The sequence below is a fragment of the Harpia harpyja genome, chromosome 2, assembly GCF_026419915.1.
Source record: "Harpia harpyja isolate bHarHar1 chromosome 2, bHarHar1 primary haplotype, whole genome shotgun sequence".
NCBI classification, from domain to species: domain Eukaryota; kingdom Metazoa; phylum Chordata; class Aves; order Accipitriformes; family Accipitridae; genus Harpia; species Harpia harpyja.
The window spans coordinates 48562803-48576694 of NC_068941.1; the positions used below are offsets into that span (position 1 = coordinate 48562803).

The 13892-nt window shown below is 39.3% G+C and overlaps 1 protein-coding gene across 1 annotated transcript in view; it reads left to right on the forward strand.

Moving 5' to 3' along the window:
- GALNTL6 (polypeptide N-acetylgalactosaminyltransferase like 6) overlaps nt 1-13892 on the forward strand; it is a 515167-nt gene that overhangs the window by 423177 nt on the left and 78098 nt on the right. Inside the window, exon 6 of the mRNA XM_052779102.1 lies at nt 964-1147. Coding sequence (XP_052635062.1) covers nt 964-1147 — 184 coding nt within the window. The remainder of the gene's footprint in view (nt 1-963; nt 1148-13892) is intronic.

Here is a 13892-nt window from a genome sequence, read left to right on the forward strand (position 1 = left end):
GCCTTACAATATATTACATTTTGTAAAGAATCTAGGCTACTATTCGGAGAAAAAGCTTTATTATACTTAGAATTTTGAGATTTTGTTTGTTCAAGGGTTCATAGGTATTTTACTGTCCTTTCATGCCAATGCAGCTACAAATTTTCCCTGTACTTCCTCATTTCAAACCATTTATTCTTCTGCCTAGTTCTTGCAGTTGGAATATCTTCTTTACTTTCCTTTATTTTATGAGGAGCTCTATGGGATTAAGCAATAGGATTCACCAAAGCAGACTCAGGCCCACCCTGCCCTTATACTAGAGATAGGAATTTGATTTAGCCTCACAGATCTAATTTTCTTTTAAAAGAGCAAAAAGAAACTCCTTTCTTTAGAAAACAGGTGAGTAAGAATAATACCGTGGGGTCTTCTTTATATCTCAAAGATTGGTACAAAAAAAGGACACAACCCCTGTTTTGTTCTTCATGTTGGAGTTTGCCTTTAATTTGTAGCATTTAGTCTCAAAGCTAGAGACACTAGAGCCACAGGAACAGTAGCTGAATGGTTGCAAGGGCTGATTCACATTTAGGACCACAAATCTCTCTCGTGGGAGCTTGCCATACACAATCCCCACAGCTGAAGGTGTATTTTTACATTTTGCTTGCTGGCTTGTTCTGTAACTGACAGATTGGGGACAGCTCAGAGTAGCAAAGTGACAGAGATACAGATGACTGGACTCCTGTGGATCTCACAGGGATATGCCTTCCTTTAAAGAACTGTAAATGCTTCTAATCATTGCCCAACTGCATTAAGTCCACTTTAGATAAAGGTTTGATACAGATTTGAAAAATGAAATTATTTGGGGGCCATAGGGAACAAAGCAAGCAATCTTCAAACATCAGAAAACCTGTGGGATTCACTTTGCAGTAATATGATAGATGGCTTGACTAGACATGCAGTTTCCTATTTTCTACTTTCATTTTTCAGACCAGATTGCACTAAACCACAAAACCATCGTGTGTCCTATGATCGATGTCATTGACCACAATCACTTTGGCTACGAGGCACAGGCGGGGGATGCCATGCGAGGAGCTTTTGACTGGGAAATGTACTACAAAAGAATACCGATTCCTCCAGAGCTCCAGAGAGCTGATCCCAGCGACCCCTTTGAGTAAGTAGCAATAAAGGGGAGAGTGGAACATGAAGCAGAACAAGCAAAGAAGGTAACTGTAGCAGAAGAATCCAAGCCCAGAAATTTCCATGTAGGCCACTTCTTACTAATGAAAGGTAGTAGAAACAAACTGCTTCTATACAGGTTGATAAAACCTCAAAACTAGGAAAAAGATCAGGGCAACAAGTTGCAGAATGACAAGCTGTGCCTGGAAACACAAACCTTCCCCATCTTTTCTGGCCCAGTGGTTGTACATAAAAGAAACAGGCACACACTTGTAGTTAAGAGAAAGTATTGACATTGGACGAGGAGTCAATGTGACTACAGTTATTCTGTTTATTCCACAGAGCACTTCCTGAACAGATTTCAGTTTAATGTTTTCTTTGCTGGAGATTGATGCAATACATGCGTCAATAGCCAAGCCCACATTCTGCCAGGAGATGCTTTGTTTACGACTGGTGATATTGCTACTGTATATGTATTGCTGTAACTTAAACACAGGGCTGTCAAACCTGAACAGTGTCAAGCTGATTTGTAAATAATTTTTTATAAGCTAGCCTCCAATCCCAGTGTTGTATAGATCAGCTCATTCACAGGAATGATCTTTTACTTTTCACAAAGGTAGAGCCTCCTTTTTCCATCTTTCTTCTTCCTTCTCTCATGTAAGGATCAGCTAGGATTAATCCGCATCAGCAGAGAGCTGACAGACAGACAGGCATGGTTCAAGGTGGCAAAGTCTCCAGGTCCCTCGCACAGCATACATCCCAGCAGGGCTGGCAGCAGGACTGGCTCTGATGCTGTCAGTAGCCCTGGCTGAAACTCTGTGCTGCAGGTTTAGGCAGTTTAAAAACTCAGCATTTTCCCCACCCCAAAATAAAACCTGGAAACAATAGCAACAGAAAACCTGTGTCTCTGGCCTAGACTCTGTGCTATTTTGAAGTAATGGATCTGATTAATGCAGAAATTGACCCTTATATCCAAGGAATGACCAGCTCTGTATAGGGAGAAGTAGGATTCAGTGGGCTTATTTTCATTATTCTGCTTGTTCCTTTTTACTTACCTCCATCGAGGCCCATCTGTCTTCATCTTGCATTGGTGTAAGTGCTGATGAAGTACTTTCCATCAGCTGCCAGTGTGACCACTCCACAACATAGATGCAGCTATTGCAATCACATAACACTCCGGAGTTCCTAGAGCCTCCCTTGCTCTTCCACAAGTCTTCCTGGTCCTCTAAGCAGATGTAATTTCTTGCCACTTACTGAAAGTTACCTAGCACATCATATAATTTGATTCAGCATTCAAAGTTTGTGTATAAGTAAAACTTCTATATTGCCAGCGTAGCTACAGGGCTGCTTATCAGCCATTTCACACATTCACAGTTTGTAGTATGCATCTGTCAAAGACAAGAGGCCTGAAGAGGGGGCACTCATAGGAAACCTTCTAGAAGAGATAAGACTTTGTGCAGTACAGAACAGATGTGATTTTGCATGAACTGTTGTTACAATCAGCATGGCAGCAGTTGATACCCACCTTGCCCTGCCTGCATTCGTAAGGCACACAGATAAATGGCTTCGCAAGAAACAACGTATAGGACAACGCAACCTATAAATCTCTTGTCATCTGAGTAGTCGTCTCCCAGAAAGGTGGAAAGGCTTCCCAGTTCTTACACAGATCAGTGAGAGTCTTCCTTCCCATCACAGGATCCACATCAGAGCGATTGAAGGTTGGCTGAGCTAGGACAGCATCTTTGCTCAAAAGTACCTTCTGCCTAGAATGGTGAGGGTATAGAAGTGCTTTAAATAATCAGTATGAATTTTGCTTAGGGGAGGAATTCTTTTTTAATTCAAAGTCAGTACTGCTTTTCTCCTAGGGCCTTCTCTGTTGGCACCTTGAGCTTTTAATACCTTGCTTACAACGAGTACGGTAAACGTTACGGACCAATTTAGGTATCAGTAACTTCATTGACCAAGACAGCTTCTACAGAATTAAAGAGAGAACAGTTTTCCTTTAGGTGCATATACACTAAAACTAGAAATGGCTTCAGCTAGCACAGTGATTATTATGTTACTATTTTGTAAGCAGTAAGGATTTTTTTTTTTATTTAGGTTAAATATTTTACTATTGGTATCCTAATAGCTTTATTTCTTGCCAGCAGCATCAGATCTGAGCTGATCCTTAATGAACTGGAAAATTGCTAGCGTTTTTAGTAAAACACCAGTGAATAATGGGTACGTGATCCAAAAATTGCGCTGATGAGTTTTTTCCCTCACTTAAAATGCCAACTCAGTATGTGTGTTAGGCAGAAAAGGTTGCATCAGCCTAGAAATAATGTACATAAAACCAGATCAAACTACAGAAGACCTAAGAGCAGTCATTGTATTATCTGAATGATACGTTTGCTTTCCATCTGCACATGATCAAAATACTGCTGCAGCAGACATCAGCAGAGTGTTTGCTGTTGCCACAACAAACTGAAGTGTTGTCAGGTAGGCTCTTGGTGTGACAGTAGCATGGAGCTTACTGAGCTCCAATGCCAGCTGAGCTAGTCTATCTGGAATTAATTTTTCCCCACTTTTTTTTTTTTTTTAAGCTGTACTCCACTATGGTCAGTGTTTGACAGGTACTCTCCTGTTGAATGCAATCTATCTGGACACAGCCTTTCAGTTCAAAATCCCTCTTGTGAAGAATCTAGACATTCTCATCCATTTGTGGTGTGACCATGAGCATGGTTTATTGTCCATACACCTGTGGTGCCACTCAGGCAGCATCTCCACCCGTCACTGTGACAGGACTTGGAGCTTCATTCCAAATCTCAGCTTTTCCTAATGTACACCTACACCCATTCTCAGGCCTTCTGCAGTTGTTCGCTGCAAGTAGCTTTACACCAAGATTTGGTTTGATGTCTATGACTATAGGACTGTATAACACTCTCAGAAGCTTCCAGCCTGCCCAGTGTCAAATTCAGGTACAGATGATGTACTAGCACCAACCTGGGAGTCACATGACAAATTTATAACTGCATTTGGATCAGGTTGCATTCATCTACAAAATGTATCGTTTTGGTTCACGTGTAGTTTTCACTGGCCATACCAAGTTTCCCATAGGTTTCACTGAACCAAACTGTAGCCATATAAAATGTATTTTCAACCAAAGCTCCTATGTGAATTATTTGATATTGCTCTATGCTCATTGTAGTGTTTAGGAAATTCTAACAACTATTCTATAAATGGATCTTATGTAGCCTTTAAGATTAGCTATTTTTCTGAAAGATCTGTGTTGCTGGTTTTCAGGATACATTGAATCCTTAGAGGTATGGAAATCAGACTTCACCCCTAATAATGTTGCCTTCCAATCCAGAGACTAAATCTGTGAACTCCTTGTTTATTTCCCTTTCTCATGTGCCACAGAAACAAGAGAATTTTTATATTGCATTCAACTGATCTGTCACACTTGCAGCTCATCACAGTTGGCTGTAGTGATTTTTCTCTTGCAATTCATGTACAACTACCCCAGTATATTCCAAAGGGGGCTGTTTTCCTCTGATGCATTTGGGGTTGTGTAAATGACATAGAGCAAATTGGTGTTCTGATCTGTTGTAGGAAATTGTCAGACAATCATGAAATTGTCATCATGTCATGTTGGTGCTCACTGTCTTGATCTCAGGGTCAATGATCTTTCAGCAGAATTTGAGATGACTTGGGAAATTTTCTTCTAGTCCATAAGCAGGGAGGACCAGAGATGTTTACATCCTTTGTGGGAAGGTTCACCTTGGCTTATTATCTCTCGCTGGTTTGTTTCTCTGTCATGGCAGAGGTTTGGGAGTATGCCCTTATGGGACATACGGGTTTGGGACATTAAGAGCATGCTCTTGTGTGACTGTTTCTGTGGTGCAAGTACTCTAGTCTGTGGAGGAGTTTTCCTAACCCAGGCGATTGCCACTTAAACTAAGAGGGTAACATTGTTACTATAATGGACTGCGATATACAGCCTGTCAGTTTGTATGATTTAATAGCCTGCCTGGGCTAAAAGCTCTGTGGAAGTTTAAAGCAGAGGTTTGATATGCTCAAGCCTGCTGGGCATGACTGCTCTTTATTTCCTGGCAGCACTTACATTACATCAATTCATGTTATCACATGCCCGATCTGAAAACGGGCATCAGTGTCCATTCACGACAAGAAAACATCAACAATTCAACTCAAAAAACTATTTGGAAAAAACACAAACTAATTGAGAGGATTAATATGGCACAGATCCACTAGGGTAGGAAAGGGCTGCACAGGTCCTCGGGGCAGTTTTATGGTGGTGTAACTTTATGATACAGAGGGAAGGAAAGGTGCAGGTGAGACCTAACAGCATTGCTATTGAATTGCAACTCAAGATGGAAATCCTAACCAATGAGATAAGTGTTGTGCTACTTACTGGATGCCAAGACTTCTAGCACCTATCTGGGAAAGATAGTAGTTTTCTGGTATATGACCACTCCTTACTCTCCAAGAGTTCCTTGTTTGCCTTCTGATGTAGAGCTGTCATCTCCAGACCTCCCTGAAGGGTGACAAAGCTGAAGAATCATGTAATTCTAGCAAAGGACCAGAATGATAGTTTGGCAAATACTGGGCTAGCCAAGGAAGTAGAAGCAACTTTGTAACCTCTTACAAGGCATTTTAGTTCCTGTACTCAGCTTCCTATTTACAAAATAGAAATAGAATCACTCCACCATCGCAAGGCTGCTTTGGGTATGAGTCTAGCAAAGGTTATAGGATTGAGGTCTCACAGTAATAGGAGCCACTTACAGTTTATGGATGTACTTTTTGGTAAGATTTTGGACATGCTGAAGGGTTGAAGTTAGGTGATAAGTACATTTTTTCTCTTCCCTTGCATCACAGACTCTCAGCCTTGGATGTAGTGTATGACCTTAATACAGCCAGTTGTGTGTTAGATTGGAAGATTACTTGGCACTTTCTGTTCAATTGCATATCTAAAACCATATTCTTATTATGCAAGCTGTTGTCAGCATGCTCTTTTATTTGAATTTGACATACTCTCAGAAATACTTTCTGCAGCTCCTTACTTTCAGTATTTATATATACTTTTTACAACATGCTGGTGCAAAGAAAGTCTTTGCTAAGACTGCATTTCAAATCTGACAAGTACTTTTACAATTTTGTGATCATTTTCTGAAGTTTAGAAAGTGCTTTGGACAATGATTTCTGTTCTATAGCTCCCAGTGCTTTATAGTCTGTGTCTTTTATGGCCGATTTCTGCCTATAAACATATTCATAAAACCTCTCACAACCAGAAACAATCATCTATTTTTTTAAAGCCTGAGTATAATCTACTGTTTTGAACTGTGCTACAGGAATGTTTGATGAAAAGGCATTATTCTACAGAGAAGCAGTCTCCAACCAGTATGAGTTTGTGTAATTTAAGATCTTGATTTATTGTTTTGACAAGCTATGGTCTGTAGAAGACTGTTAGTCGAGATAACAATAGCTTTTACAAACTGCCATCCATCCGTGGCCCCATGAAAATCTCAAGATTTTTTTTGATGAAAAATGCTGACACTAACACACCATTTATGAGTGAAGATATGCATATTCAATCGTTTTCTCCTGCCTTTGGTGGGATTTCAGTGTAGAGGTTCTGTACAACCAGTACATTTGCTTTGAAGGCCAGTTCAGAAGAGGTAACTCTACAGAGTGTAACCTGTCAGAATTAAAAAAAAAACAAACCCAAAACCATCAAGGATAAAAAGCTGCTGCTGGTATAATTTTTATAACCACACAGGAGTCACTCAAGGAATTAGTTGAGTCCTACGTACTAGCTGAATTGGGTAGATTCAGGCTTGATACACAACTTTTCACTTGAATGTTCCTAGTGGCTTGTGCCTCCCAAGACAAAAGGGAACTGATTTTGTTTATAATGCCTTGATGCTGCAGTGCCAAAATAGCTATGTTTTTTCTGTGTCTGTGGAAACTTGTATTTCCAATTTTCTTTCACACTTGGAGCTTCATGGTTAGCATAAAAATGTAAACATCTTGAACGTACTGTTTCTAGAGCTGTGTTAGCCTGCTACTTCACACAAGTATTAACTTTAGAGTTTGACAGTCTATATGCCCATATGCTGGGGCAGATTCATAGAGTGGGTCACCAAAACTACCAGTAATTAGAAAACTAAGTCTTTCCTGGACATGAATTTAATATTTCTTTACATAAAAAAGATTGGGATGGTGGCCAAGATGAAGACAGAGATATGTTGCTCGATGCATACAGGTGAGCTATTTAACACTATCAACATGCTATTGATACACAGATGACTTGGCTTTCAGAATTTTAAATCATATCTGAACAATTTTCCATGAAGAAAAAGAAATAATTATTTCTATTTTTAATTGTATATTTTCAAGCTGTTTTCTCTAGAACTTTCCTGCAGAATTTGGTGACACCTATTGGTACTAAGAAACAGAAAACCAACACCCTTCTCTTACATTTTATAGTGTTTACCAGCATGAAGTTGGAAGTGATCTCTACATCCATTTCTGTTTGTTTGTTGTGGTTTTTTAAAGAATGACCTATTGCTATCTAAAGCCTCAATCTAGTGCTACGGTTGCTTCCAACAGAAGAAAGATCAAAGACTAAAACAACTAATTTTGTTTAGACCCCTCTGTGCCAAACAAATTCCAAATCTGTACATTGATGCAAGTTCCATACATGCTCGTTGGCTCAAGTTTACTAATACTCTTTAGGGTCTGCCAGATACTCCACAGTATCACAATGCTTTTTTTCCTTTCCCCTCCAATGCCCATGGTTCTTTTTTCAGAGGCAGTGATCAACTAAGCATGGCATAGAAGCATCTTCACCTGCCGATATATACCTTCTGATTTTTTGTTTATATAGAATAATTCTGACTGTCCAGCTATCTTGGCATAGGACCCCCTTAGCCCCGAGGTGAAGAGATTTTTCTGGCTTCCATTCTGAAAAAAATTAAGCTGCCAATGCAGTGTGTGCTGGAAGCATGAAAAGAAGGGGCTGGGAAGAAATTTGTATATAGCCAGTATTTTAGTACTATTCTTATAATATCTAATCGGAAACTTTCTTGCCACAGATTTAGCTCCTTTATAGTTTGTCATGTACACTGGGAGAAGACCTTTTAAGCACTTGAGGGCTCATGTGAGATCAGTTCACTGTTCATTTTCAAGTAAATTATCTTATTTTTTCAGTCTCTCTTAATATGTCATGTTTTCTAGATCTCTGATAATTATCTTTGCTGTCCTCTGAACTTTTTCCATACTGAGAGCAGATACTGCACTAGCCAAAGCCTTATCATTGCCTAATAGAATAGGTGTGTGACTTTGCTTGTCTCAGAGGCTATGTTCCTGTTTATAGTTCCTTGATGTTGTTGATTCATGCCAGGCTTGTGCTGTGGTGTAACCTCCACATCATTTTCTGCAGAACTGGTGTCTAGCCGAGTGTTCATCATCCTCCTCTTGTAATTCAGATTTTACATGGCTGAAGGCAAGGCATTTGTCTTCCTATCTGTTTGCAGTGCCATGTCCAAAAAGGTGATCTGTCTTCATTATCCCGAGATCAGTGTGATACATTGTAGCTGAACATTTTGAATTTTATCTTTTTTGCCTTTGTTTACTTCACTTCTCCAATTTGCTACGATTTTTGAACTCTGATTAAACCTCCGATTTTTACATCCTATTGCAATGTTATTTGAGCTGTATTTGAGGTTCATGCAAATGGCAAACACTTCTAAATCCCGATTGTGAGAATGTCTGTTTCGTCCATGCCGGAAATCAGGATATGCGAAGTCTCTGGCTTTCCAACAATACATCCAGTGGTCCCTCTGTTTTCTCAGCCAAAAATGCAGCATGTACCACTTCTGTGGCCCTGGAAAATTTCTCAGATTTGGAAGCCTTGCTTCCTGCCGAGCAAACCTTTATAAAAAGGTACACAAGACTTCCTCCACATGCTCTAGAAGGCATCAGATTTACAGCACAATGGCAGCTGGCTCTTCAGGTCGCTTTCCAGACCTGAGACCAAGATCTAGGACCTCATGGGCACATGCTCCAAGATGATACAGTTATGCACAAAGCCCTATTTAAAGCTCCGTGGAGTAGGGGTGCTGGATTGCACCATGCAGGTTTTTAATGCAACACTGAACTGAATCAGATGCAGGACAATGTTTGCAGATACTGTCTCAAGACAATTTCCATTTTGATGTTGGGTTATAGGTGATTGCTTCTTAGTAATGGCTATCAGCAGTTTTTGCATCTCTCTGACAGTCATTATATCTCTTCCATATTTCTGTAGTTGTTAATCCTGACAGTTATCTGTGAATCAGATCTTTTATCTGAGACTTGAGTGAGAAAAAGAGAGTTAATACAAATTTTATTTAAAATATTAGGAGAGTTCAGTATAGGTATTGATGTGATGAGGACCTTAGAAATAAGACGTGCAGGATCACTTTCTGAATTATCCCCAGGCACACTGGCATCTGTTTTCTTTTCATGTAAGTAACCAAAATATCATTATTCTAGCTGGAAGATGAGTTTTGTCAAGAGGCAAGGGCAAATGTCTCCAGCAACCTGTGAGGTGAAAATTACGATAAACACTCCAAATTTTGCTGTGTTAGTTTATTTATAAAATGCTATGCATATCTTTTGAGAGACCAGGAACAAATGAGGCTCAACACAGTTGACGTGTTGTTCCATAAACTGCCAAGACAGTATCCTTTATTATGGAACAAGATTCACATATCAGCTTTGCTCATTTCTGAAAATACCTATTTTCTTTGGGGGAAAACAGCATACAACTATCTCTTCAAGTGAATTATTTGGAAAATCACCCCCTCTGATATTTTCTGTTGTTCAGTTGGTGTGTCAGTATTATTTTCAGTGCTGGAGAGGAGCTGTAGGCATTAAATTACACAAGTCCATTTGCCCCCTACAGAGAAAGAGGTGCCTGCAAGGAGAGAGGAGACCCCACTCCCACCGCTCTCCTGGTCCTCCCGCAGAAAGTTTAGCTGATTCTGCAGAACCTCCCTGGCTTTTTTGTGCTAGGGCAAATAACCGCTCTGTTTTCCCATGAGTACAAATGACCCGTGGACACGCAGTGAATTAGGAGTGGAAGAGATGGTGATAAGCCAGGAGCACAGGGGGAGAACAGTAACATTATTTTTCCCTTTCAAAGCACTGCAGACATGCAAAGGACCTCCCGGAGTACCCGAGGAAAAGGTGAACAGCGGGGAAGAAAGTCGTTTGGAGCAGTATTTTCAGACCGCTGTCTGGGGACCTCAGGGTAGTGCTTTCGAAGAGACTCCCAGAAGGCACTGAAGGAGAGCAAACTTCCCAAGTTCTCAGCCCACAGGAAATGTTTCAAGTCCCCAGCTTGCTGCTTTGCAGTAGGTTTTAATGCCTAGCCCATTTTGTAGTGATTCTTTTTGACAGAATGACAGTTTAAACAGCAAAACTCTTCAAAGCACAATCTTTGTTTGTTCCTGACTTGTTCAAACAGCATTCAGGGAAGAATAATAGTCCTTTGTTAGTTGTAGTTACAATATAAATAATTAGTTGATATAGCTAAATCATATGGGCCCTGTTATTTCAGGGGTGTTCTCATCTGACCTTAAATCAAGCAGCATAACCAAGACAAAAAAATTACTATAAATGTCCAACTATATTGCCTTAATTTTTACACTTTATCTTATATTACTGTAATTGTTTGCATTTCCATTTCTGCTAAATAGGGTATTATTATTATTCTATAGCAGAGCGATGTTAAGAGATACGATTGCATTTTGGGGAATCACAAGACATTATTGCTATTGCAACCAATTTCCAGTATGAGTTCCTATAATGATAATGTAATAGATTCATAAATTTTTAATCCCAAAACAGAGTATTGTGACTGTCTCAATGGAAGTGGTAATACTTTAAGAACATTCATATATCTACTGGAAGGTAATAACATGCTCATAATTTCTGTAGGCATGGAAGGACTCAAAACTTGCCAAAATGTGGATATAGGGATAACTGAGATAACTAACTACACTTTTTTTTATACTGCTTTTTTTTTTTTAATGTGGTATAACAGAATACCGATCAAGTTTTTTTAAAATACTTGACAACACGTGGTCAGGTATTAGAAAATACATCTTTTGATCTTTAAGTTTTTGCCTTTTTATTTTCATTGTTTGTTGAATATGAAAGTTTCCTAAGCTCCATGGGCACAGTTGACCATAGGTGGTAAGAATGTCTGTGGCAAGGAAGGCTGATAGATGGGCCTTAACTGCAGACAGATTTCATCTGTCTCATCTAATGCTTATTAAGAAATCTAACCTCGGTTAAATTGTATTATACAAACCTTCAATTGTATCAAGGACTGCCGAATAGCTGTTTTCTGCAGTAATGACTGGACTTACATCTCCACCTACTGGCTGATGGGGCAAAGTCCCATTCAAATGTTAGTTTAAATGACATCCAAGTAGTGTTTTGCCTGTGAAAGCTTTTCTTATGATATTAAAATAATTTACAGCCACGATTTTCAGGGGAAGTTTGTTCAAAGTTCTTTGGCCACATATATAATGAAGCCACTGACTTCAAACTCGCTGACCTATGCATATTAGCCTAGGTCTTAATATAGAAAATATGACAAGATTTTTAAATCAGAATAAAAAAAGTATTTAAACCCACCTACAGATCCTTTCAGTGGGAATGCGGGAGCACATCCAACAGCAAGTACACAGTAGACCTGCAGGAAGTTATTCCTATGTAACTCAATAAAGCTTAATAGCATAACAAAAATGATGTCACTAGGGAAATGATTTTTTTAAAAGAAACAGAAAATCTGTTGTAGCAAAGAACTCATACAGCTGACCTGTAGGGTGATTATCAGTGTTGGCGTCCAGCAGAAAAAAAGGGGGGAAAAAAAAAAAAAAACAAACAAAAAATCCCAATCGCAGTTTGGAGGTTAGCAAAGAGAAGAGGCTGAAATTTAGTAACAAAAAGTTCAAAGTCAAAGTGAACTGATAATGAGAATTTCTTTCAGAATAGATTTCATCCATTGGTAACAGTAGAGGAAGAGAAATGCTGCTTGTAAAAGCTGATGATCATAGACAATGATGACTTTCCAGTGTGATAACAGCTGTGAAAAGGGCAAATGCAATCTTGGAACTTATTTTGCTGTAGCCCTTGGCCCTTCATGGTTACAAAATATTTCAGAATCTTAGCTGCCCCCTACTCCTTTTCCTCACAAGTCAGGATATCATGTCCTCTCAGCCTCAGATGGAATCTGTCGTGCTTCTGTTGTCTTTCAGACACTACAACTTCTTCCTCATTTCCCCAGGGAGAGGGGAGAACACAGAATAAATAGATACAAAATTACAGCATGAGGTGTTCTTTTATACCTTAATTTTCTCCAATGATTTTGCTTTCTTGTTCTTTATGATGGGGGCATTCACCTGTGAGAGCTGATGTCACGTCCTCTCTACCTGCACCTTAAAATCTTTGACTGGCATTTCTACTTAATTTCTGCTTAATTAGCAAGTTTCTGGCTTCTGAAAGCTTCCTACTACAGATACATTGGTAAAATCTTAACTGTTGTGAGGATATTAGGTACGGAGTCTCCTTAGTAGTCATATAAAGAATAAATACAGTACAGCGGGTGGTGAAACTAGAAATCTGACGCCTGGGCTGAGCAATAGTAACTCTCCCACACACACACTGTTAGTTTTACAAAGACTCAGTTTAGATCAGATACCCCATCAGGTGCAGCTACAGAAAAGTCATATGAGCCACTTGGAATTAAGCATCTTTTTCTACAGAAGTTCATGTTAAACAGTGCTAGAATTCAGATGATAAATAAAATAGGTTTCTTCTAAATTTTTTTTTGCCCTGAGCAATTTCTTCAAATAGTTACAGAAATAACACAAAATAGGAGCATGCCCTGAATGGAAAAACAGCTATTACCCAGCTGGAAAAGAAATTTTCCAGAAATGTGGAAGATAACTGAAAGATGCTTGAAAGGCACTTTGCTCTGTATCTGTAAACAATAGGCACCAGCAGAAATATTAATTACGTAGTGAGACAATAGCTGTAGTTCTCAAGATAGCTGATTTTTGAATGGTTTCATTTGACTCAGCTAGCAAAAGTTAATTATGAAACTTTATTAATTTGTAAATTTCTGCATGTTGTGACATTCTGGACGTAATCGAGAATCCGAAATACCCCGAGAGCAGAATTGAAACAGAAAGATGTGGAGTTCAACCCATAAAGCCACGACACCAGCAGGACTAGAGGGCTTCCTGCAACTTGACAGCAGCAGAGATGATGCCTCAGATCTCTGAAAATGCTGGTCTTTCTGGAAATGCATTGAACACACCCAAGCAGCCAGGTTGTTTAAAAATACTTGATCTGTCAGATAACTCCTGGTCCGTTGCTAATGAGAAATCACATCCTGTTTCAGTCTTCACTTCAGTGGCCTCCTTTAGCCTCTTCTCTTAAAATACCGGATCCATAATTCCTCTCATTGTTCTGGCACAGCTCTAAGTTTAGTTTCATTTCTCCTTTTTTGAAAATAGCAGGCCAGATTTGTATGCAGCATCATACTGCATGCAATCCTCAGTAGTGCTATTGATCTATATCTGCTGGAAAGATCTCTACTAATAGATCTTAAAGTTGCGTTTGCCCTTTCCAAAGCTTATCTGATACTTGTTTCATCCATTCCTGAACTATCTGACCTT